This window comes from Schistocerca cancellata, chromosome 1 (assembly GCF_023864275.1).
Source record: "Schistocerca cancellata isolate TAMUIC-IGC-003103 chromosome 1, iqSchCanc2.1, whole genome shotgun sequence".
Taxonomy (NCBI): Eukaryota; Metazoa; Arthropoda; class Insecta; order Orthoptera; family Acrididae; genus Schistocerca; species Schistocerca cancellata.
The window spans coordinates 1,166,641,842-1,166,668,518 of record NC_064626.1 but is presented as its reverse complement, the minus strand read 5'-3'; the positions used below and the strand labels follow the sequence as shown (position 1 = coordinate 1,166,668,518).

The window sequence follows — 26,677 nt, the reverse complement described above, 5'->3', positions numbered from 1 at the left end:
ATCTTAACCAGTGGGACAGCTCACGATTAAGGAACATACATTAGTAAGTGCCCGTTGGAGAATTCTGCATCTACGATCCATATTAACATTACGCGAATAAATCGCCGATTTCTGATGACAACATGCTAAATCTGAAGAACCAGAGTTCCACGAACCCCGTACCATATCCAAACAATCCTGAACCCCCCGCACGTCAGCCTTGAGGTGGGGCCACAGTTAAGCTAGTGCCGTCGACCACGGTCCCAGTATGTTCAAACAAATCCACCACTCCATTGTCCGCAGCCTGCTCTTGCTAGAAGACCCACGTAAGTCACGTAGAAGTTACCATTCGTTCTGCTGTTTCCCCTACGTTGTTGGCCACACATCCACAGCCCTTGATCGTCCTCTGTGTAGAAATTAATTCAGGGGTCAGTGAAAGCCCAGTGATTCACAACACAACACATTTTTGTCCCCTCGTGAGCTGAACTACTTACTTCATGATCGACTAATAGAGCGAGACTGCAATTCAGCGATGTCGCCAGAGATGTCAAGTTTCCTAACTACAGATATTACGGTTACAGACTTCATACATTGTATTGTATTGTATGTTAACCGGGGACCTAGAAACGACGGAGAGGCTCCGTCCCCGCCGCAGCCGCAGTGGTCCACAACCCCACGACGACTACCGCAGTCCACTTCACCCCTCCGCCGCCCCACACCGAATCCAGGGTTATTGTGCCGTACGGCCCCCGATGGACCCCCCAGGGAACGTCTCATACCAGACGAGTGTAACCCCTATGTTTGCGTGGTAGAGTAATGGTGGTGTACGCGTACGTGAAGGACTTGTTTGCGCAGCAATCCGCGACATAGTGTAACTGAGGCAGAATAAGGGGAACCAGCCTGCATTCGCCAAGGCAGATGGGAAACCGCCTAAAAATCATCCACAGACCAGCCGGCTCACAGGACCTCGACACAAATCCGCCGAGCGGATTCGTGCCGAGGACCAGGCGCTCCTTCCCTCCCGGAAAGCCGTGCGTTAGACGGCACGGCCAACCGGGCGGGCGACTTCATACATACTATACCTGCTGTACTGGATGAAACAGCTCTGTGGTTAAGTGACTAAGTTGTATTTGGAAGGGGTAGGGTACAAATCAACTGACTATCATTAGCATTTACGTTTTCCGTTCAGCAGAAAGATATGATTATTCCTTTGAAGACACTAGTATATCCTTCGCATCTGTATCCAATGGGGAAGTCATTCACTGGTTACTGCCATCCAGCCATAAATATGACCCATCTACAAGATTTCATAGCAATCCATGTCACCAACAGGTTGTTGCTCATGGCAGTTGCCTCTGGCAGAGAAGGTTTACCCCAAATCGAGGTATACACGATCGAGCCACTCCCTTGACGTACTGGCAGATGAAAAGCTGAATGCCTCCACTACCTCGAACACGGCAGGTCCCACATGTTAGGGACTCACAATATGATGATACCGCAGGTGTCCTGTGTGCGACTTTCACTCCGATGTCTGACTACATCCAAGGTACAAGATACGAAGAAGCCTTCCATTCGCCAAGTCTAAAGACGTGCGCTCTCTCACACAAACGAGATAATTCTGATTCAGTTCCTACAGAATACAGAAGGACGGGAAAAAGCTAGTTTCAAGTGAGGAAGTAACTGTGGCGCTTTCAGCTTAATGTTGTCTTAATGCAGGTGATGGTAATGTCCAATGCTTGTCACAGTTTCCCCTCTTTTTCTATGAAGTGCAGTCAGCGTGCACAAAGTGTGCAACCAGTTCTAGTTGACGAGACGAACAGAGAAGGGAACTTCTGCCCAACTTCGCTACCTGAGCTGAGGGCTGGAAGCCTGCAGTGACTCACTCACCTGCAAGTGGAAATGGAAATGCCTTGAGGCTAGGTCCTCCCGTCGGGTAGACCGTTCGCCTGGTGCAAGTCTTTCGAGTTGACCCCACTTCGGCGACTTGTGTGTCGATGGGGATGAAATGATGGTGATAAGGACAACACAACACCCAGTCCCTGAGTGGAGAAAATTTCCGACCCAGCCGGGAATCGAACCCGGGCCGTTAGGTATAACTCAGCTACCAGGGGCGGACACTCACCTGCAGGCCGACGGCGAGCCCCTCGAACAGCTCGTGGACAGAGAGCGCCAGGACGATCAGCAGACCACGCAGCGACGACAGCACAGAGTCGTCCCCGTCGACGTCATCGACGTCCAGGTGTACGTGCACGTGAGTCTGTCCGTGGTGCACGTGCTTGGCCGGGTGATGCACCGGCTTGGCTGGATGGTTGCCGTTGGTGTCTGCCCATGAGCTGGTACCATTCGATAATTTCTTCTCGTCCGCACTGTTCAGCCCAACTGGCGACACCTAATAAGGAAGGAAGGAAAAATATTGTAAAAAAGACTTTCTTGACTTTTTAAGTCCTGCAAAGAGTGAATATGATTTATTATTTTCGCTGTAGCAAAAACACCAGAGGAAGAACGCAGCATGTCATTCTCAATGGAGAGAAGTCTTCCGAAGTACGAGTGATTTCAGGTGTGCCGCATGGGAGTGTACTAGGACCGTTGCTATTCACAATATATATAAATGACCTTGTGGATAACATCGGAAGTTCACTGAGGCTTTTTGCGGATGATGCTGTAGTATATCGAGAGGTTGTAACAATGGAAAATTGTACTGAAATGCAGGAGGATCTGCAGCGAATTGACGCATGGTGCAGGGAATGGCAATTGAATCTCAATGTAGACAAGTGTAATGTGCTGCGAATACATAGAAAGAAAAATCACTTATCATTTAGCTACCCCACATATAGCAGGTCAGCAGCTGGAAGTAGTTAATTCCATAAATTATCTGGGAATAGGCATTAGGAGTGATTTAAAATGGAATGATCATATTAAGTTGATCGTCGGTAAAGCAGATGCCAGACTGAGATTCATTGGAAGAATCCTAAGGAAGTGCAGTCCGAAAACAAAGGAAGTCGGTTACAGTACACTTGTTCGCCCACTGCTTGAATACTGCTCACAGGTGTGGGATCCGTACCAGATAAGGTTGATACAAGAGATAGAGAAGATCCAACGGAGAGCAGCGCGCTTTGTTATAGGATCATTTAGTAATCGCGAAAGCGTTACGGAGATGACAGATAAACTCCAGTGGAAGACTCTGCAGGAGAGACGCTCAGTAGCTCGGTACGGGCTTTCGTTGGAGTTTAGAGAACATACCTTCACCGAGGAGTCAAGCAGTATATTGCTCCCTCCAACGTATATCTCGCGAAGAGACCATGAGGATAAAATCAGAGAGATTAGAGCCCACCCAGAGACATACCGACAATCTTTCTTTCCACGAACAATACGAGTCTGTAATAGAAGGGAGAAAAGATAGAGGTACTCGAAGTACCCTCCGCCACAAACCGTCAGGTGGCTTGCGGAGTATGGATGTAGATGTGGATGTAGAAGATTAAAAACGAACGGTCACAAAGACAAAATAATAACATGGACACTGATACACGGCACTGTTAATGGGACAATGTCTGTTCAGATCTAATTACCGACGAGTCCCTTGGCCAATTGCTAACCTGGAACACTATCTCCGAAGACTGCATCCAGCACCTCACTATGTTTCGTTGCTGGATTCCACTCTAGCTAGAGGAAGCTACCAAGATAATGAAATTGTTCTCCAAGACAATCTTTCTGTCATAGGCGCTGACCCGCAATTATATACGGTGTAATCTATGAATAAAATTTCATTCCTGCGGGGCTACAAGTGTATTCATTTACCATGTTGCACTACTATGTGGTCTCTTTAAACGATCAGGTAAGTTAATCTTGACTTCACTATTACAGACTCCGTTCACTTTCACGAATAGTAGTGTAAGATATCAAAATAACAACTCATAACTAACGAACGAGTGTCCAGGCGTCTCGGAGTGAACCAAAGCGATGTTTGTTGTTCGGACATGGAGGAGATACAGAAAGACAGGAACTGTCGATGACATGCCACGCTCAGGCCGCCCAAGGGCTACTACTGCAGTGGATGAACGCTGCCTACGGATTATGGCTCGGAGGAACCCTGACAGCAACACCGCCATGTTGAATAATGCTTTTCGTGCAGCCACAGGACGTCGTGTTACGACTCAAACTGTGGCATAGGCTGCATGATGCGCAACTTCACTTCCGACGTCCTTGGCGAGGTCCATCTTTGTAACCACGACACCATGTAGCGCGGTACAGATGGGTCCAACAACATGCCAAATGGACCGCTCAGGATTGGCATCACGTTCTCTTCACCGATGAGTGTCGCATATGCCTTCAACCAGACAATCGTCGGAGACATGTTTGGAGGCAACCCGGTCAGGCTGAACGCCTTAGATACCTTGTCCAGCGAGGGCAGCAAGGTGGAGGTTGCCTGCTGTTTTGGGGTGGCATTATGTGGGACGCCGTACGCCGCTGGTGGTCATGGAAGGCGACGTAATGGCTGTACGATACGTGAATGCCATCCTCCGACCGATAGCGCAACCATATCGGCAGCATATTGGCGAGACATTCGCCTTCATGGACGACAATTCGCGCCCCTATCGTGCACATCTTGTGAATGACTTCCTTCAGGATAACGACTTCGCTCGACTACAGCAGCCAGCATGTTCTCCAGACATGAACCCTATCGAACATGCCTCGTTGAAAAGGGCTGTTTATGGACGACGTGACCCACCAATCCCTCTGAGGGATCTATACCGAATCGCCGTTGAGTAGTGCGACAATCTGGACCAACAGTGCCTTGATGAACTTGCGGATAGTATGCCACGACCAATACAGGCACGCATCAATGCAAGAGGACATGCTACTGGATTTTACAGGTACCAGTGTATACAGCAATCTGGACCACCCCCTCTGAAGGTCTCGCTGTATGTGTGGTTTCAATGAGCAATAAAAAGGGCAGAAATTATTTTTATGTTGATCCCTATTCCCGTTTTCTGTACAGATTCCAGACTCTCGGAACCGAGGTGATGCAAAACTTTTTTTGATGCGTGTAGTAGCGGTAGCGTGGTTCTGTCCTTCCCACAATTATTAAGTCACAGTCACCCAGATAGATGGTGACTTTTAAGGGCTACTTACGCTTCGGTTAACCAGGTATGTAGCCTTGAGTTGTTGGTCGACCCCTTCCCAAACACTTACTTTTCGAACTCAGAGCCTATACATTCTGTGAAGGCTTGTAGGGCTACTCTCTACCTATACCAAAGGAGGTGTGTGGGAGGTGCCGGAGGCTGGAGAGGGTACGGGGAGGAGGAGGATTAGTGAAATCACATGCACTCACTTCCACTGTAGGAGATATTAGATTCAGGTAAATTTTTGCTTCATTCACAAATTCTTTCGTTTTGCAATTACATTAAGGAACAGCGTGTGCTACTCTGTCAATTTAATCTGCACGCGGTTTTGGAGTCCTTTTGAAATAATCTCACAGGTGAAGATAATTCTGCGCAAAACACTGCTGGAGATTCGATAACTCTTGACATCAGTGACGTCAAGAGGCCACCAAAATGCCATTCAGGGAAAAACCACGGGGAACTGCACGAAACAGGTTGCAATTCAAAATAAAATTTTGTGTTACAGCAGGGATTTAAAAGCGATTGTTGTACACTGATCTGCCGAAATGCCATTCAGGGAAAAACCACGGGGAATTGCACGAAACAGGTTGCAATTCAAAATAAAATTTTGTGTTACAGCAGGGATTTAAAAGCGATTGTTGTACACTGATCTGCCGAGTCAGTAGCAAAAGCAGAAGCAGGACCTCTAAGAAGCGGTCTGGCGCACATAAAAAAGAAATGGTGAAAGCCTTGTGTGTATATATCAACTTTTTACCACTTCCAGTACAGTATCTCATATAATCCAGAAGGAGGATCTTACGAATGGCACTTGTCGAAGAGGTTGGTGCAGTGACGTTTAGCCTGAGGGAACAAGAAATGAAAGGGTGAGGAGTGCCCATGATACAATGAACGTATATACTGAGCATGATAAAGCACTGTCTGGACAAAGTACAGTACGGTGAATCTCGAATTCAGTTGGAATACCTGCTAATATCCAGCAAATAATCGGATTTTTCCGAGATGCAATGCATCTTCTGCTTCAGGCAAGATTGTAAGCAACTGAAGAGAAATTTAAGATCAAATAGAGCAGACAACTTAGACCTGAACTCCTCTCGTCACAAAGGCCCTGTGTAAAACTGCAGTGACTAATTGTGATACCATAAATATGGAATAATTGCCATCACCCGCAGTGCATCTCGGCATTTTTCACATTTACAAATATTGGCAGAAGCTAGAGAAGTTGTAGGCGACTCTCGTTAATCCTCGGGCAACCAGGGGACCGAACTCCAGAATTTTCGATTCATAGTCCGCAACGAATCACAAGGGTCTAACTACAATTCATGAAGTCCGTCATCTCACGGAAGTGAAACAGTCAATGGGTGAAAGTAGTACGTGTGGCTGCCGAGATAAGTGGCTGCTATACTTCATGGATTTCACGTCTGCAACTAAGACGGGCATTTTCCAGGACCTCGCAGTTATAGGAATCTTCAACAGTTTCACTAAATGATTTGGCCACCAAAGTCAAATTGACTGCCTGGAGCATACAGTGTGGGAGTTTAGTTGAAGCCCAAAATAATTATCATGTATGATACATATATTCAGTCTGAAGCCACAAATGAAAATTTTTACCAGTGGCGGGATTCGAAGCCACGTCTCCCGCTCACTAGGTAGATACGCTAACCACTACGCCACAATGGCTTTGCAAAAGTGTTAGCACGTCTCCCTCCTCAGTTCAAATTCTCATTCACGCCGCCCCCTAAACTCCAACCACATTGCAGAGACTCACCAAATGTATTGGAGTAGCACCTCAGCATCGAACGAAATGAGGGATCCTGCCTGAAATCCTGGCATAGGTGTTTTAATCAAATGAAATTATGTGTTCCCAGAGCCCTTTTCAAGTGTCAAACATCTATGACCTATACACGCAGACTGAAGAACAAATGAAAGTCTGCACCAAGGCCAGGATTCGAACCTGGGTCTCCAGCTGACCAGCCATATGCGCCAACCACTACGCCATCCTGCACAGTAGCCATGCACAACTGCACGGACTGGGCAGTCTCTGAAACTATATAGATTCATTTAATTAGCTTTTAGTTAACTAGCTCTTCCGTCACTTCTTCGTGGAACAAATTCATAATTGTGTACTATAGAAATTCCACAATTTTATGCCATTAATTTTTAATTATTATTGAGGCTACCAAGCCTTCTCGTCTGACCATCGCCGGGCGCCGTGGCCGAGCGGTTTAGGCACTTCAGTCCAGAACCGCGCTGCTGCTACGGTCGCAGGTTTGAATCCTGCCTCGGGCATGGATGTGTGTAATGTCCTTAGGTTAGTTAGGTTTAAGCAGTTCTAAGTCTAGAGGACTGATGATCTCAGATGTTAAGTCCCATAGTGCTGAGAGCCATTTGAACCATTTGAACGTCTGGCCATCTGCTAGTCGTAGGCTGTTCCAGCTCGCTTGTCTAATGCCGGGCAGCCAGACGCCCACAGACACAAGTGGGCAAGGGTGGTCAAAAGCCTGATGCGGGGGCAACCAAACAGGTGGACCGGACCACAGAGCCTGCGCGACACTTCTGCTCTGGCAGAGTGGACACGGCAGGCTCAGCAAAGTGGTTAGCGCATGCGCAGAATGTGAGTGTACTGGCTGCGCCTGCCCGGGAGCTAGCTGAGGAGTGCCCTGCAGTGCTGGAGCAGCTTTTGTTAGTGGATGGGGTGGCGACAGAAGCTGCTACGTTAACAGAGGTCCTCTAAGACAGCCGAGGCAGAGTACGTGTTATGCACACCTCCGGGTCACTGCCGCTGAAGCCGCCCAGCACGGCGGGCTGCGGCTTGGGCGCCTCCCTGATCAGCTGCTGGCTGCTGCTAGACAGCAGGTAGGGGTCGTCCTCCTGCAAGGATGGCCTCTTCGTCTCCCCCGCCTGCTGCGGGGCGCTCAGCTTCTTCTCCAGGTCGACCGCCACCACGCGCAGGCCCTCCAGGACCAGCACCCGTTCACTCTCCTGCGCAACATCCAGACCCACGCTGTGATGCATCGCACCCCACCACACTATCTGTTTCGCTACGAAGACAGAGGTGGCATGAGCCCACTCTCATATTACTATCTTACTCTGAGTAATTCGATTTTCCTCTCTAATTGCATGCGGTGAAAAGTTGCTATTCCTTCACACGCGGACTTCCCACGCAGTGTTTCTCGTCACCAGGGTGGTCCAGTGACAGGCGGGTTCTGCTGAGCTTGAAAGGGTTAAGCCGACGGGTGTGAGGGAGTCGAGTGGATGCTTTCCAGACGCCGACATTGTCATAAGAGCGGCGGCGACACGCCCACAGGGGCCTGACGGAGCGGCTGGGCTAGAGATTCCGTTACTTCGCAGAAACTTAGTGAAAACAGTTTCTGGCAGGCTACCAGCGAGGCTTGGGAATGACTTGTGTTCCCAGGCAGTCTTGGCGGGCAAGTTCCCGCATTTTTTGCAAAATCATAACTGTGATTGGCTTGCTCAGGGAACAGCTCCGTGACGTACCAAAATCGACGCAGAAATTGGCACCAAGTATCTCCACTGGTGGAATAGTACTGCGTCGGCAATAGAGGGGAATTTTCCGCCAGTTTTCGAGTTGCTGATTGGAACGTTTAACCACGACCACTGTCGTGGGGGCGGGAATGTTCTGTGTTCGGCTTGTACGGGTGCTCTTGAGAGAGTCGGCTCTCGCCTTTCGGTTGGAGTAGGTTACAAGACTGAGCTCTCGCTGCTCTGGACAGCCTGCCTTCCGTTGGCTGTCTAATATACTTTCATTGAATTGTAACTGTTTGACGAAGGTGCTGAAGTTTAGACTTCAACGTAACTTTCCGAGTACAGTTGGCAATTGAGCATTCTGCGTACAAGCGGCCTATGTTGTCCGTCTTGGGCAGTTTTGGCTAAAGTTGACTGTATCGGAGTTACTGTGTGACTTCGCTTGTTAAAATCAATCACTGTACTGCCAGTGATTGTGTGGCGAGCCTTCTTCGTCTCCCTCAGAGGCGCATTTGTATTGATAGGAAGTCTTTAATCTGGAACATCCAGGCCAGGATAATTTGTTTTGGGCTATACTCGTGACATTATCATCACCACGACTGGACGTAGAAGCAACCAGCCACCGCTTCCGGTACGCCAGATCGTGTCCTTGCAGTTAAGAAGGCAGCTTGGTAAAGTATGTCAGCAGCACCGGCAGATTTGGTAATTTTGCTCTGTGATAATCAGAGCTCAGCAGAGCGCGCGGCTCCACATACCACTTCATCATAAATGTCACAATCTAGTTTATGGACAACTTCACGTTCACAGCATTTATTTGAGTATCTAATTTGATGTATTGTAAATATTTCGTGTGTTTTGTTTATTATTTTGAGTTTAGTTATAATAAATCAGATTGTTATTTTGGACAGAACTTTCATTCTGTTAATCAGTAGAGCAACCCTTTCATTTCTCACTACGTTAATGAAACTTTCCTTAATTTCTATCAAATTAAATTATTGCAGGTGCCAAACTCTTTTCTATCCCACTTGCAGGGTCGATTTAGAGTCAGTTTGCGTTTGATCTTAATCCATGTGCAACAGCAAAAGTCGGAGTTAGAAAAGGGGGTGCTTAGAGCATCATTTCCATATGAAGATTCTAGAAGAATTTAGTGTTAAATACACCGCTAGCCCCCCACCTCGCAAGACTACAGGAGCGACCAGGGCTACAGTGCTCGAATACGGTGTTGAGAAATGTTTCGTGGCAGACAGGCATCAGCCACGTCTAGTAGGGGCACGCCACAAAACGGCCTGCTGTTCAGAGGGACGAAAGGCACTGTGCGCAGCCGCAACGCGAGTATCGAAGTCCTACCAGCAAACCTACAGCGGATAGGCAAAATAATGTGAACAGTGTTGGTAATGAGAAGGTTGTTTTTGATAGTCAACAACGCAGGTAAGGTACGTGCCGCGCTGGATGTCCGTTGAAAGACGTGCACTTCATTCACAGTTCAGTGCTCGTATTTCATGTTTCTAAATGGTTCAAATGGCTCTGAGCACTATGGGACTCAACATCTTAGGTCATAAGTCCCCTAGAACTTAGAACTACTTAAACCTAACTAACCTAAGGACATCACACACACCCATGCCCGAGGCAGGATTCGAACCTGCGACCGTAGCAGTCCCGCGGTTCCGGGCTGCAGCGCCAGAACCGCTAGACCACCGCGGCCGGCGCCTCATGTTTCTAATCCCAGCATTCTGGTATTCGGTAATATAATAATTCAGGCCCTGTTAATAATCTCTACAGGTTGCCTAATTTATTTGACGATGTTTACAGTTTGTCTCACACTGATCTGTGAGAGGAGCTTGGCGCTAGGAATTTTCTTTATTGACGGGCGATGGCAGCAGTCTTCCTAGTAGCCATGATAGCTTCCCGTTTCCCATCCTTTTTCCGATCGCCAGGGTAGCATGTGGTGTCGTTTGAACGTTCAGTAGTGGCCAAAGTTTCTCCTGTTCTCAGTTCCCCAACCTGCCTTACCAACCTTGTAACTGCTATTTCCGCTCGATTTTAACGTCGCAAGGTCGCCTCCCTGTGAGATTCCGGCCCTCTGATTGGCCAGTTCAGGTGCGTGCCCGTTTTTCGCTGGTGGGCGCAAACCGCCCTCCGCGGGTGGATAGTGGACAAAGAGGCAATGGGGAGTGTTACAGTCTGGGAGACGAGTCTTTGGTATTGACAGCTCGGTAGCGTCTTTCCGTTGCCTAGCGACCGCAGGCAGGCAGCCAATGACGGCCTGACTTTGAGCGGGTAGCAAGGGCCACGTTGCCGCTCTGAAACCCGGTCGCGCGCGCTTATGAAACTTACCAGTGTCTCGCGTGCAGGCGGTGCGGTCGTTCGTCGTTTGTCTGAAGCTGAATTCGCAGTTTATTTCGTTTTTGTTGTTTTTAGTGTTTTTTTTGTTTATGTTTCTTTGTAAACAATGTCTAGTGCGGCGGGTAGTACCAGCCCAACACAAGAAGTGAAACGGAGGAAGAAAAGTGTGCTACACACCCAGGCCCGTAAATTCGTGTGCTCTGTAAGGGATTACTTTGAGAAAGAAAGGGACAAAGGTGGGCCCTTAATTCCTGTTGTTCAGGTTGTGAAGAGAACTGCAGCAGCATTGACAATAAGTAAGAACACTGTTGTAAAGATAGGGAAAGAACAGTATAGTGTAGATTGTGACGAGAGTGGCACAACAAAGCTGCACACACCAGGAAAGAAGCGACCGAGAAATAAGCAGGTGACAGCTTTGGACGATTTTCAGAAAGACGCTATTCGTCGTCATATATACAGCTATTATAAGAGAAGGGAACATCCCACTCTATCTAAATTACTGGTGTCGCTTCAGAAAGACGATCTTTTTAAAGGGAGCAAATTTTCATTGCGTACAGTGTTGAAAGACATAGGCTTCAGCTATTCACTGTTTAACGGACGCAAAATATTAATGGAAAGGACAGATGTAGTTGCATGGCGGTGCAGATTTCTGCGCAGGATCATGGGTGTGGAATTCGAAAGTATAGTGTAGTTAGATGAAACTTGGGTCAATGCCAGCCATTCTTTATGTGGTGTCACCGCCAGACACCACACTTGCTAGGTGGTAGCTTTAAATCGGCCGCGGTCCATTAGTACATGTCGGACCCGCGTGTCGCCACTGTCAGTAATTGCAGACCGAGCGCCACCACACGGCAGGTCTAGAGAGACGTACTAGGACTCGTCCCAGTTGTACGACGACGTTGCTAGCGACTACACTGACGAAGCCTTTCTCTCATTTGCCGAGAGATAGTTAGAATAGCCTTCAGCTAAGTCCATGGCTACGACCTAGCAAGGCGCCATTAACCATATCTAGAGAGAGTCTCACTTGTATCATCAAGAATGCTGTATACAAATGATGGATTAAAGTTAAGTATTATAGAAGCTACGTACTTTTTTTTATAGCATTCATTACGTATCCTGTTTCAGACCTCACGCCAGCCGGCGTGTGTAACGCGTGCATTTCGGCTACTTCCGAGTGGCGTGGCTGTCTTGTTACGCCACAATACTTTACGTAGAGGCTGGAATGATGGAACGCCCGAGGGGACAATGGCAGTGGCTGTTGGCAAAGGAGGGCGTATTACTGTCTTACATGCAGGAACATCGAAAGGTTTTGTGCCAAACTGCTTGAAAATGTTTCGGTCAAAAAAGACGGGAGATTACCATGAAGAAATGAACAGTGTAGTATTTCAAGAATGGTTCGAGACATCGCTTATGACGAATCTGACAAGTCCATCAGTGATTGTTATGGACAATGCGCCTTATCATTCCGTTGTTCACGATAAGGCACCAACCTTGGCAACAAAAAAAGACGATATCATTCAGTGGTTGAAACGGCGAAAAGTAGATTTCAGAGAAGATTTAAGGAAGACGGAACTGCTCGAAATTGTGGCACAAAAGAAACCCCAATTTCCAACATATGTAATTGACGAGATTGCTAAAAGGCACGGGCATGAAATCGTTCGGCTTCCTCCATACCACTGTCACTTCAATGCAATTGAAGGAGTGTGGGCGCAGATAAAAAATTACATTGCTGCAAACAATAAAAAATTCACGATCTTTGAAGTGGAAACTCTCCTACCAGCAGCTATCAATAAAGTGACAAGCGAGACGTGGGCTAAAATTGTAAACAGTACTGCAAGTGTCATCAGAGAGGCGGCCAAAACCGAAGGGGTTGTGGAAGAATGCATCGAAAATTTAATTATACATCTGGGAGAGAGCAGTGATAGTTCGAGTAGTGCTGAGGAAGACAATGTCAAATCAGATTCTGACAGTGATGTGAGTGGTGTTTTTCCATTACAGTAACTACAACGTATTCAGGAATGTAAGGAGGGAGTTTGCTATCGATCTACAACCAGATCATCATATTGGGAGTACTTTCTTCAGATTATAACTCTTAATACACTGACCAATTATTCTGTAGCTTGTAGTAGAACAAATTAATAATGCTAATACTTAACAATGGAAACCAAAACTGCTAATGTTCAACAACTTGCGAAAATAGTTTTCATTTCAGTAGTGAAGTTTAACAAATAACTTTATCATGTTTCAGCATCTTAGATACTTGTACTAAATAGCTCTTATCAGTTTTCGAGTTAATATATTTCAAGCATCAACTTTAAATAAATTCACGCGTACCAATACGACTTGTATTTTGTCTCGCTTTTATTTCTGCTGCTAGAGAATGCGTGTAGCAGACAGGGCGCCGCGTGCTGTGAGCCACGTTCGGCAACAGCGCCGTCTGCCCGCCGGAACTGTCAGTACCTATCACTCGTCTCACGGACTATAGTGTGACCATGCCTGGGACTGGAGGAGGTGCTGCTTCCAGAAGATGAAGCATCGGCAAGCATGAGCGCCGACGTGCTTCGCGCCCTGTGGCCCAGAGGGAACCTTATAGGTCATTTTACTGATGTGCGCTCCTTAATTTACGGTCTACGCAATTTTTCCCGGTTATAAGACTGTAGGGTTTCCTTGTACAGTTGAGCATAATGTGCGCGATGTGTTGGTTAGTCACAGTAGCTTGCAGTTCGGCACTAAAGTGTATACTTTCATGCTCACTTTTCCGCTTCGTCTGGCAGTAGCTCTTTCAGTTCTCGCGTGCAAAATTTGACTCAGAATTTAGGTCTTCCTAGTTTGAAAACTTGTGCCCTTTCTCCTACGCCACGTGGTGAGTGTCTGGCGCCACTTCATGTTTCGTTAACGTAGTCGAACTGCGAGCCAAAGTCATCTAGTATCTCCTGTATGAATAGTTTCGCGTCTTGCTGGTTTTATTCCTTTAGTACCGAGGCTACCGTTAACTAATGCGCAAGAGTAAATTTGAGAGGGTACAGATGCAGGACCTTTTTGACACTGTTCGACAAAACAATCGGGGCCGGCCGCGGTGGTCTAGCGGTTCTGGCGCTGCAGTCCGGAACCGCGGGACTGCTACGGTCGCAGGTTCGAATCCTGCCTCGGGCATGGGTGTGTGTGATGTCCTTAGGTTAGTTAGGTTTAAGTAGTTCTAAGTTCTAGGGGACTTATGACCTAAGATGTTGAGTCCCATAGTGCTCAGAGCCATTTTGACAAAACAATCTCTTAGTTCCCACTTGGACAGATAAACGGCCTCGAGATTTCGTCGTACTTTGTACCAGGTTCTCTTTCATTTGAGTAATATTTTCCGGTGTTGGAACTGCTTTGGGATAGTTAACCTCTTTTATTCGCTGCGAAGTCCGTTTGCGCCATTTTGCCACAAAGTTTTGCATTGCAGATTTTTCTGGCTGTTCTTCAAGACACTTTCAATCTGAAACTCTTACTCAGACCGTTTCGCACAGTTTTCCACGAATTGTGGTTTATAAACACTCGACAATCAATACGAATTGTTTTATCGTGAGCACCATTTTGCGTTGCATTCAAGTGCCGATCAAACATGTCCCCTTCCAGAATGAGATTTTCACTCTGCAGCGGAGTGTGCGCTGATATGAAACTTCCTGGCAGATTAAAACTGTGTGCCGGACCGAGACTCGAACTCGGGACCTTTGCCTTTCGCGGGAAAGTGCTCTGCAGAGTGAAAATCTCATTCTGGAAACATCCCCCAGGCTGTGGCTAAGCCATGTCTCCACAATATCTATTCCAGGAGTGCTAGTTCTGCAAGGTTCGCAGAAGAGCTTCTGCCCAGTTTGGAAGGTAGGAGACAAGGTACTGGCAGAATTGAAGCTGTGAGGACGGGTCGTGAATCGTGCTTGGGTAGCTCAGATGGTTGAGCACTTGCCTGCGAAAGGCAAAGGTTCCGAATTCGAGTATCGGTTCGGCACACAGTTTACATCTGCCAGGAAGTTTCATGTCTCCTTCTCACACACAGTGAAAAGTAATTACACAGCGAAATAATCGGGACACAGCACGCGGGAATGCGCATGCGTGAACGTGTGCCTCTAAATCACCGTCTCCATCATTTTCTGAGCTGTGCAGTTCTCTTGTTCACTAACGACAGTCACTTCCGCGCCAGTCTTACAAATATCTTACGAGCCAGTTTTGTCTCGCCATTCCTGCAGAATGGGATTCCCCTGTGGTGTGCTGCCCTCTTCTTATCTGCCTATTTTCTCTGTAACTGCGTGTCGTCACTCACTACCTTGACACAATATTAGCGGACAAGAGGTCGCTGTTTGCTGTTGCATCGCGTTTGCTGATTCAGCTATCAGCTGCAGGAGAATGGGACTATCTTATCAGACGAGTCCGTAATCGAATTCTGTGCAAAGCGTCGGTGCCAAGTACTTGTGTACGAAAAAGCGGTTTATTTAATCTCTTGTAATCTGGAAACGCGGCCATAATGATAAACCTGTGTCCCAAAGCTCTCAGAATCAGAGACGAATTGGCAGCACAATATTGATAACACTGAACGGAACTAAACTTAAACGTTTTCAGCTGCAGCGATGTCATTTCTAACTGAATTACGTGCGGTTGGAATATTCGATTTTTACCTCGAGTAAAGTAAAATCATCATCAAGTAAAGGCTGATTTACACAACTGGCCATTAAAATTGCTACACCACGAAGATGACGTGCTACAGACGCGAAATTTAACCGACAGGAAAAAGATGCTGTGATACGCAAATGATTAGCTTTTCAGAGCATTCACACAAGGTAGGCGCCGGTGGCGACACCTACGACGGGCTGACATGAGGAAAGTTTCCAACCGATTTCTCATACACAAACAGCAGTTGACCGGCGTTGCCTGGTGAAACGTTGTTGTGATGCCTCGTGTAAGGAGGAGAAATGCGTACCATAACGTTTCCGAGTTTGATAAAGGTCGGATTGTAGCTTATCGCGATTGCAGTTTATCGTATCGCGACATTGCTGCTCGCGTTGGTCAAGATCCAATGACTTTTAACAGAGTATGGAATCGGTGGGTTCAGGGGGGTAATACGGAACGCCGTGCTGGATCCCAACGGCCTCGTATCACTAGCAGTCGAGATGACAGCCATCTTCTGCGCATGGCTGTAACGGATCGTGCAGCCACGTCTCGATCCCTGACTCAACAGATGGGGACGTTTGCAAGACAACAACCGTCTGCACGAACAGTTCGACGACGTTTGCAGTAGCATGGACTATCAGCTCGGAGACCATGGCTCCGGTTACACTTGCCACTGCATCACAAACAGGAGCGCCTGAGATGGTGTACTCAACGACGATCCTGAGTGCACGAATGGCAAACGACATTTTTTCGGATGAATCCAGGTTCTGTTTACAGCATCATTATGGTCGCATCCGTGTTTGCCGACATCGCGGTGAACGCACATTGGAAGTGTGTATTCGTCATCGCCATACAGGCGTATCACCCGGCGTGATGGTATGGGGTGCCATTGGTTACACGTCTCGATCACCTCTTGTTCTCACTGACGTTACATTTCAGATGTGTTACGACCCGTGGCTCTACCCTTCATTCGATCCCTGCGATACCATACATTTCAGCAGGATAGTGCACGACCGCATGTTGCAGGTCCTGTAGGGGCCTTTCTGGATACAGAAAATGTTCGACTGCTGCCCTGGCCAGCACATTCTCTAGATCTCTCACCAATTGAAAACGTCTGTCAATGGTGGTCGAGCAACTGGCTCGTCACAATACGCCAGTCACTACTCTTGATGAACTGTGGTATCGTGTTGAAGCTGCATGGGCAGCTGTACTTTACACGCCATCCAAGCTCTGTTTGACTCAATGCCCAGGCGTATCAAGGCCGTTATTACGGCCAGAGGTGGTTGTTCTGGTTACTGATTTCCCAGGATCTATGCACTCAAATTGTGTGAAAATGTAATCACATGTCAGTTCTAGTATAATATATTTGTCCAATGAATATCCGTTTATCATCTTCATTTCTTCTTGGTGTAGCAATTTTAATGGCCAGTAGCGTAGATATACAGTGGTACTATGTCGCAAGTTACAGTCTAGTTACTACTGACTGGAATTTCTTCTCGGAATATCAACCGGGGAAACTGACTGAAGCCCAGGCAAGTTTCCTTCTAAGCATTTTCTGGTGAAAAAGATGTTAGGAATGGAATTGGGCGAAACTTCGCTACACATCGGTCTGTTTACTCGGCTGATATTCCGAGAAGCACTCATCAGTATATTCTTCTGTGAAAGCATACATTCACGTGTGTGAAGTGTATTAAATCTTCATTTAAGCTTCTTTTACGCAACTAATTCTTTATTTTAACCGCTTTTGTGGCATTTAAGTGTATTCTGCCGGTGGTTTCTGAGTGAAATGGAATCAGACCTTTTGGATCCTCTGTTTTTCGGTTTCTTCAGATGAGGCCTGGTTCAACTTGCGAGGGTTTTGATCTCACACGATGTGCGCCATTATGCATCAAAAAATCCCTATGAATACTTTGACGAACCGTTGCACAATCTCAAGACTGGCCTTCAGCGTGAAATGTCCGTGTCCGCATCGTAACACGATTGTTTCACTAAACTTTTAATGCTGAGGGGTATGTCCAGAACCGCTTAATCCATATTTGTGTCAGCTCAAAGATGATGAAAGACTGTATGAATCAAGACGGAACAGCAACACTCACTGCCTTGACAGTGTTCTGTCACGAGTTCGTGAGGTATTCCGTGAGGAGAGGACAGTCAGCAGAGGCACTGCAATTTCTGTCCACCTCGATCGCCTGATCTCTCTCCCTCTGGTTTTCACCTGCGGGGCAAATTGAAAGGTCAGGTGTATTCAAATAATCCTCAGAGACCGGAAGAGCAACAGCAGAACTATGTAAACGCTACTCCGTAGACAGAGCTGCTTTGATAAATTGAGCCGAGCGCTGGATCGACGCGTTCTGTGATGTTCATCAAAAAGCGTCAATCCTGCGTCAGTCTTGTTGTAAATGTTTTTCGAACGAGTTTTATTCCGCCAAACGTATACAAGACGTCAGCCTTACTATTTCACGGGTACTGATAGCATCTTGAGTGACCACTGACGACCAGGCGAAAAAAAGCGACGGAGGGGTACACAACAAACTGCTCTAGCCTGACGTCTAACTCAGTTATGACGACATTTTTCGTGAAACCAAGATTCCAGTGACGTATAATCACATACAATACCTTAATCTACGACTACGAATACCGAGTCTTGACGATAAGTTGAAACTCATTAAATGTCGCCTTATATCAGCAGCAAATTGTGCCTGTGCTCCCAGATTCACCAACGTTGCATATGGTGACGCGTGCCATGGACGAAATTTGAGCCTAATTAGATAGGAACTTTACATTTCAAATACGTTTGTAATAACTAGAGCATTGCTTGGTACTGATGTCAGCGGCGGTTAGTAACAAAGCATTCGAAATTACCTCGCAAACGGTTCGTTTGCGGTCCAATGGTTACTGGGAAGTTCTTGCTTATGTTATAGTATACTTTGTCACGTGTCAGGTTTCGCTATTAATTTTGATCCACCGTTTAAAATTTTGTTATAATGTTTAGCATCATCATCTTCTTTTTCACTTCTGGGAATTAGGCTAACTGCCTATTCCATTTCAAAGATTCTTATTGAGACCATCTCATTATATGCCCTCCAGGATTTCTTCTTCTCAGCCTGTGTCTCAAATGCTGTTTCGTCAGTTTTCTTCTGGAATTCTGCTCACACGCTCTTTCTACGACGGCGTGAACGATACCTAGACGAAAAATCCTGCCAACTGAGAAGTAGTGAAGTGGCAACCCCACTGCTGGGCTGACCATGTGGAGCAGCCATAACGCAGTCGAAGGACACTGAGGCACTCGCAATCTTTAGAGGAAAACAAATCACAACAGAAAGGAAGTAAGCGTGACAAGGATAAGACTTTTAGAAAAAAAGGATGTCTTAAGCTAGCAAATAGGAATGCGAGAGATTTGAGTATGAAGGAGGATAAGTAAATGAGAAAGCTCCTGAGAATCATAGCTTGGTGCAAATATTTTCATCTGACGCTTGGAAGAGGCATGTAAGTTTAAATTGGTGTCGTCATCAGTAATCGAAAGAAGCCACTCGTGTGAAAAGCTTGATCACTACCATTCAGCTAATGTTATATTTATGATTTGAGTTAAACGACATGAGTAAAAGCCCAATGAAAGGCAACTAATAACTCGGGGAAAGGAGACCTGCCAGTTGTGCGGAAAAATTTTCTCGATCTGGCCCTGCCAGTTACACTCCCCTGCCAAGTGCTGCTCCCTTCCAGGGCTTTTCAAAATTTTATTTCCAACAGGTGGTGAAAAACGACTGCCATAGTGGGCATTAAGCTGGTGTGCCTCAGTGGTAACACCGGCTCCCGTCAGATGACGGAAGCACTGTTGGGCTTGGCTTAGCACTCAGATGGGTGACAGTTCGGTCTGCTATGGGTGACAGTTCGGTCTGCTGAGTGCTGTTGGCAAGCGAGGTGCAGTCAGCTCTTGTGAGGCGAATTGAGGAGCTACTTGACTGAGAAGTAGCGGCTTCGCTCAGGAAAACTGACAACGGCCGGGAGAGCGGTGTGCTGACAACATGCCCCTTCACATCCACATCCAGTGACGACTTTCGCCTAAGGTTGACACGGCGGTCGGTCGGTGTCCTTGGGACTTCCGAGGCCTCTTTTGAAGGAGCTTAGGAGTTAAGCAGGTGTGTGTGTTTGTGTCTGGTGTACACGGGCGCTCGATGGCGAAGTTATCAGCGCAGTTCTAAATCTAATTAGTAAATTGTAAAAGTCTCTGTAGCAAGATCCCCATGATACTCTCCGAAACAAACGGTAGTAATGCCCAATATTGTGTTAGGTACCAAAAGTTGTTTGCTGTTGAAAGCTGTTCAAACGCAGCTGAAGTCGATACTGGCTCGGGCTGTGAAATAGTCTGGATAAAGCTGTCAATCAAACAAGGAGTGACAATTGTATTATGATGTTTTTATAGGCCACCAGCATCCGCAACAAACGTCGCAGAACGTTTCAAGGAAAGTCTTGAGTACATAGGAAATAAATATCCAAATTATCCATTAGTTATGTATCACAGGGGGCAGAAGAAAGACTTGTGTGAAGTTATTCTAGGAGCGTTCTCAACATACAACCTTGAGAAATTGGTTAGAAAACCAATTCGAGCTGGGAACATATTAGATATCCTGGCGACAAACAGACCTGAACTTTTTGAGGAAGTTAATCTAGAAGAAGGTATTAGCGGCCAAAATGTCGTTGTGGCTTCTATGTCAGTGGAAGTTGCAAAAAAAACAACAAAGAAACAGCATAGAGTTTTCTTGTTTGGGAAACCAAATAAAAGTGTCATTAATGAATATCTTCATAGTCAGCTCCAAGCATTCATTGCAGGACACAAAGATATTGAGCATATTTGGTCGGAATTTAAAGGTATTGTCCACCACATGCTAGAGAAATATGTGCCTAGTAAAAATATAGGGGAGGGAAAGGATCCATCTTGGTTCAACAAACGTGTTAGGAAATTGCTGAGAAAGCAGAGAATTTTGCACAGTCGTTTTCAACGTTTTCACTGCCCCGCTGACAAAAATAAATTATGCGAAAGGAAAACAGCTGTCAAAAGGTCAATGAGAGATTCTTTTAACGAATTTGAAAGCAATATTTTATCCGTAGATTCTAACAATAACCCCAAAAAATTTCGGTCGAACGTAAAATCTATGAACGCTACAAATAATTCAATACCTTCTCTTGCTGACAGTACGGGTAATGTAACGGATGATCATAAACAGAAGGCCAAAATTCTAAACCTAGCTTTCAAAAACTCGTTTACGGTAGAGAACTGCAGCACCATATTCCCTCTTTCAATTATCAAACAATCATGGAACATACTTTGTGTTCAGACATAATGACCTTTCTAGACTCTGAGAAGCTAATCTGCAGAAACCAGCACGGTTGTAGGAAACAGCGGTCATGCGAGACACAGCTGGCCCTCTTTGTGCATGATATACAACAGGCTCTAGAAACCGTCTCCCAGGTTGATGCCATATTCCCCGACTTTCGAAAGGAGTTCGACTCAGTTCCGCACTGTCGCTAACTCCAAAACTTGCGCGCTTACGGTCTATCCGACGACATATGAGGTTGGATAGAAAGTTTTCTAACAGACAGAGAGCAGTATGTCGTCCTGAATGAGAAGACTTCAACAGAAACAAGCGTAACATCAGGTGTGCTCCAGGGCAGCGTAATAGGTCCGCTGCTTTTTACGATTTACATAAACGATCTGGTTGATGGCATTGACAGCGGTATTAGACTGTTTGCTGATGATGCTGTAGTCTACTGGAAAGTAGTATCACACGAAAGTTGTGAACAAATAAATGAGGATATGCAGAAAATAAATGCGTGGTGTGGAGACTGGCAGTTATCTCTCAACATTAGTAAGTGTAATCTACTGCGTATAACAAAGCGAAAATCCGCATTAATGTACGAGTACAAAATAAATGCCCAGGGGAGCGGTAACATCCGTCAAGTATCTGGGTGTGACTATTCGAAATGATCTCAAATGGAACGATCAGATTACACAGGTAATGGGTAAGGCGAACTCTATATTGCAGTTTATTAGTAGAATCCAGAAGCGATGCAGTCCTTCAGCAAAGGAAATTGCTTACAATACTTTAGTTCGTCCTGTCTTAGAGTATTGTTCGTCTGTATGGGACCCTTACCAGTTTGGTCTCATTCAAGAGATTGAGAAGGTCCAAAGAAGAGCGGCAAGATTCGTGACTGGTACATTTAGCCATCGCGAGAACGTTACAAATCTCATAGAAAGTTTGAAGTGGGACATACTTGCAGACAGACGACGCGCTAAATAGAAGGGGCTGCTTACTTAATTCCAAAATCCGATCTTCGCCGAGGCTGTAGAGCATATACGACGGTAATCGCAAAAGTAAGGTCTCCTTTTTTATATATATAAGTACAGAACTCTATTTGTGTGGCAGTTGTTACGAAGAGTGCTTCACGCGCTGTGTGTAAACATGCGCACGCCGCGCTGAGGCGCTCAGTCTTGGATTGGCAGCCGTTGTGAATGGAGTTCCCGTTGGATGTTACCGCCAAGTGCGAATTGCGCGCAGTTACTCGGTTTTTGGAACCAAAGGGCACTGCGCCGATTGAAATCCATTGGCAATTGACGGAACTGTATGGTGAGTCGTGCATGGATGTCAAAATGTTCGCAAGTGGTGTACAGAGTTTGCAGCTGGTCGGACCGAAATTCACGACGAACGACGGAGCGGGGGACCGTCTAATTTCTGAGGAGACAGCGTTAAAGGTTGAGGAAAGCATGCGTGAAGATCGGCAGATCACCCTGGATGATCTCTGCACGTTGGTTCCTGAGGTTTCCCGAAGCACGGCTCACAGAATTTTAACGGAAACATTGAACTACCGGAAGGTGTGCGCAAGATGGGTGCCACGCATGCTGACTGAGGACCACATGCGGCAACGAACTGATGCTTCCCGCACATTTCTTCACCGCCTTGCAGCCGAACAGGACAACTTTCTGGACTCAGTTGTCACGGGTGACGAAACCTGAGCATACCACTTTACACCTGTGACCAAGCAACAATCACACCAGTGGCGGTTCATAACTTTCTGAACAGCATGGCGGCGAGCTGGTATGACATGAGCATACAAAAACTGCCACAGCGTCTACAAAAATGCATCGAGAGAAGTAGTGATTATGTCGAAAAATAGCTAAATGTTCAAGCTGTAATCCGATGTAAACCATTGTAGAAATAAACAGGTCTACATACTTACAAAAAAAGTAGGAAACCTTACTTTTGGGATTACCCTCGTATTATTACCACCAACTTTCAAATCGCGCAATGATCACCATTCATAGATAAGGGAAATCAGAGAGCTCTTACTGAGGTGCTCAGACAGTCGTTTTTCCCACGCGCGATACGCGAGTGGAACAGAGGGGTGGAAATATGACTTTGGCGCGAATAGTGCCCTCCGCTACACACCGCTTGGTGGCTAGCGTAGTTTATATGTAGATGAAGATTTTGTTGTTGTTGTGGCCTTCAGTCCTGAGACTGGTTTGATGCAGCTCTCCATGCTACTCTATCCTGTGCAAGCTTCTTCACCTCCCAGTACTTGCTGCAACCTACATTCTTCTGAATGTGTTTGGTGTATTCGTCTCTTGGTCTCTCTCTACGATTTTTACCCTCCACGCTGCTCTCCAATGATAAATTTGTGATCACTTGATGCCTCAGAACATGTCCTACCAACCGATCCCTTCTTCTAGTCAAGTTGTGCCACAAACTCCTCTTCTCGTCAATTCTATAAAATACCTCCTCATTAGTTAAGTGATCTACCCATCTAATCTTCAGCATTCTTCTGTAGCACCACGTTTCGAAAGCTTCTATTCTCTTCTTGTCCAAACTGTTTATCGTCCATATTTCACTTCCATACATGGCTACACTCCATATAAATACTTTCAGAAACGACTTCCTGACAATTAAATCTATACTCGATGTTAACAAATTTCTCTTCTTCAGAAACGCTTTCCTTGCCATTGTCAGTCTACATTTTATAGCCTCTCTACTTCGACCATCATCAGTTATTTTGCTCCCCAAATAGCAAAACTCCTTTACAACCTTAAGTGTATCATTTCCTAATCTAATTCCCTCAGCATCACCCGACTTAATTCGACTACATTCCATTATCCTCGTTTTGCTTTTGTTGATGTTCATCTTATACCCTCCTTTCAAGACACTGTCCATTCCGTTCAACTGCTCTTCCAAGTCCTTTGCTGTCTCTGACAGAATTACAATGTCATCGGCAAACCTCAAAGTTTCTATTTCTTCTCCACGGATTGTAATACCTACTCCGAAATTTTCTTTTGTTTCCTTTACTGCTTGCTCAATATACAGATTAAATAACATCGGGAAGAAGCTACAACCCTGTCTCCCTCCCTTCCCAACCACTGCTTCCCTTTCATGCCCCTCGACTATTATAACTGCCTTCTGGTTTCTGTACAAATTGTAAATAGCCTTTCGCTCCCTGTATTTTACCCCCGCCAGCTTCAGAATTTGAAAGAGAATACTCCAGTCAACATTGTCAAGAGCTTCCTCTAAGTCTACAAATGCTAGAAACGTAGATTTGCCTTTCCTTAATCTATTTTCTAAGATAAGTCGTAGAGTCAGTACTGCCTCACGTGTTCCAACATTTCTGCGGAATCCAAACTGATCTTCCCCGAGGTCGGTTTCTACCAGCTTTTCCATTCGTCTGTAAGGAATTCGCGATAGTATTTTACAGCTGTGACTTATTAAACTGATAGTTCGGTAATTTTCACATCTGTCAACACCTGCTTTCTTTGGGATTGAAATTATTATATTCTTCTTGAAGTCAGAGGGTATTTCGCCTGTCTCGTACATCTTGCTCACCAGATGGTAGAGTTTTGTCAGGACTGGCTCTCGCAAGGCCGTCAGTAGTTGTAATGGAATTACTGATGCAGATGTTATACATACCAAAAGAAACTTATACCTATAAAAGACTCAAATTGTTGTCACACATTCATTCATTCGCTCCCACCTTAAGTGGACAAGTGGCGCAAAGCACAACGGATTTTGAAAGATTAAGAAAGGTCTGCTACCTCATTTTCGAGCTGACAAAATTTCATTCTGAAACTTCCTGGCAGATGAAAACTGTGTACCGGACTGAGACTCGAACTCGGGACCTTTGCCTTTCGCGGGCAAGTGCTCTACCGACTGAGCTACCCAAGCACGAATCACGCCCCGTCCTCACAGCTTTACTTCTGTCAGTATCTCGTCTCCTACCTTCCAAACTTAACAGAAGCTCTCCTGCAAACCTTGCAGAACTAGCACTCGTGAAAGAAAGGATATTGCGGAGACTTGGCTTAGCCACAGCCTGGGGGATGTTTCCAGTATGTCTCATTTTGAAAATTTCATTCTGCCAGACACAAGAAACCGTCTCCGGCGTCCAAAAAAGCCAGGCCACCGAGAACGATACGCTAGAAACCACAGCAGACCCTGCCTAGTAACCCAGTCAGTGGCGGTACCGCTGTGCGCGTCACTTACAGCGGGCAATCCGGCCGCGGCGCCGTTGGAGACGGTGGCGCCGGCGCCCTGTGCGGGGGCGTCGCAGGCGTCCGGCTGGTCGGCGAGGGACGGCGGGCAGGAGGCGTCGGCGCGCGAGCAGCGCCGCTTGCTGAGCGACCGGTGGAGCGCCGAGTCCGCCGTCTGGGCGCCGGGCCCGCACTGCAGGCGGTGTGGCGAGGCGCGGCGCCGCCGGTGGTGCAGGTACAGGTGCACCAGCTCCTCCACCAGGTACATCGCGAAGAAGCCCGAGCACATCAGCAGCTCCGGCAGGTGAAACTTGGTCTCCACCAGCGTGCCCGACTCCTGCAGCTCCTCCACCGCCTCGCGGACCTGTGGCAGGGGCGACCAGTCAGCAATCTGGGAGATTAAAAACTCTTTGCCCGACAGGGAGTCCGACCCAGAACCTCGTCCTACACGACTCACAAGTTCAGTTCAGGCATTACCTACGAGACTGTGGCCGACTGACCTACACTGAGGCTAAGAGAAAATATGAGAGGCTACATCCTATGCCGCCACTAGGACAATGGTTCTACCATCTTCCGTTCCACTGCGTACAGTTGGCTCTCAGAGCCATCATACTCCACCTGCCCCCTTGATGGTGGGGGGGGGGGGGGCACTTCCCTCCCTATCGCTCCTGCACAGTCTACTTCAGGAGCCACGCGCCCCCCAACCATCGTGGACGTCATTCCCCACTTCTCAGCCGGAGAAGCGTAAGTCTTCTTCGGCTTCTCTCGTCAGGAAGGGTTCCCTTGGATCACTCCCTTCCCAGGTTCCTACCAGTGGCAAAGCTGACACCCGCCAGTGGCTGAAGCAACCACAGGTAGCTGGTCGTAGTCCTCTTCAGTTCCTGAGACTGAATTGGTGAAGCCTTCTCAGCCAGACAAACCTAAGGAGCAGCGAGATAAACCTAAAAAGATAAACACCCCCAAGAACCAAGGCACTGCGGTGGCATCCACTCCTCCACTACCTACAATCTCTGTGTCTGAGGATGAGGTGGAGATTCTGGCGTCCGCTGAGGACCTAGATCTCGCTGGGCCCTCAGACGCAATGGATGTCGATCGCAAAGGGTACTCATGAGGTGGCAGCAGGTGACCCTGAGGCAAAGACTGCCTCATTGAGTATTTCATCCCTTCCCAGTCTCACGATCACGTAATCCTCCAGTGGAATTCCGGGTTTTTTTTCCCACCACCTGGCTGAGCTATAGCAACTGTTAAGCTTTACACCTGCTTTCCGCATTGCCCTCCAGTCGATTAGCAAACTGCTGGTAAGAATTCTGGTTCGAGTAGAAGTACAGGCACAGTTTTAATCGTCAGAAAATTTTCAAAACATAATCACTCTCCTGCGGCAACGGCCTTGCCGCATTGGATACACCGGTTCTCGTGAGATCACCGAAGTTAAGCGCTGTCGGGCATGGTCGGCACTTGGATGGGTGACCATCCAGGCCGTCATGCGCTGTTGTCAATTTTCGAGATGCATTCAGCCTCGTGATGCCAACTGAGGAGCTACTCGACCGAATAGTGACGGCTTCGGTCAAGAATACCATCATAACGACCGGGAGAGCGGTGTGCTGAC

The 26,677-nt window shown here is 46.9% G+C and overlaps 1 protein-coding gene and 1 pseudogene across 4 annotated transcripts in view; one reads left to right on the top strand and one right to left on the bottom strand.

Annotated features, from left to right (window-relative positions):
- LOC126093841 (uncharacterized) overlaps positions 1 to 26,677 on the bottom strand; it is a 140,148-nt gene that overhangs the window by 78,732 nt on the left and 34,739 nt on the right. For 3 of the 4 annotated variants that reach the window (XM_049908752.1, XM_049908753.1, XM_049908750.1), the window contains 3 exons: positions 25,085 to 25,435; positions 7,863 to 8,078; positions 2,102 to 2,368 (listed from right to left, as the gene is read on the bottom strand). In XM_049908752.1, the coding sequence (XP_049764709.1) occupies positions 2,102 to 2,368; positions 7,863 to 8,078; positions 25,085 to 25,435 (834 nt within the window). The remainder of the gene's footprint in view (positions 1 to 2,101; positions 2,369 to 7,862; positions 8,079 to 25,084; positions 25,436 to 26,677) is intronic. The other variant, XM_049908754.1, reaches the window with a different exon arrangement.
- LOC126101059 (5S ribosomal RNA) lies at positions 26,449 to 26,566 on the top strand (annotated as a pseudogene).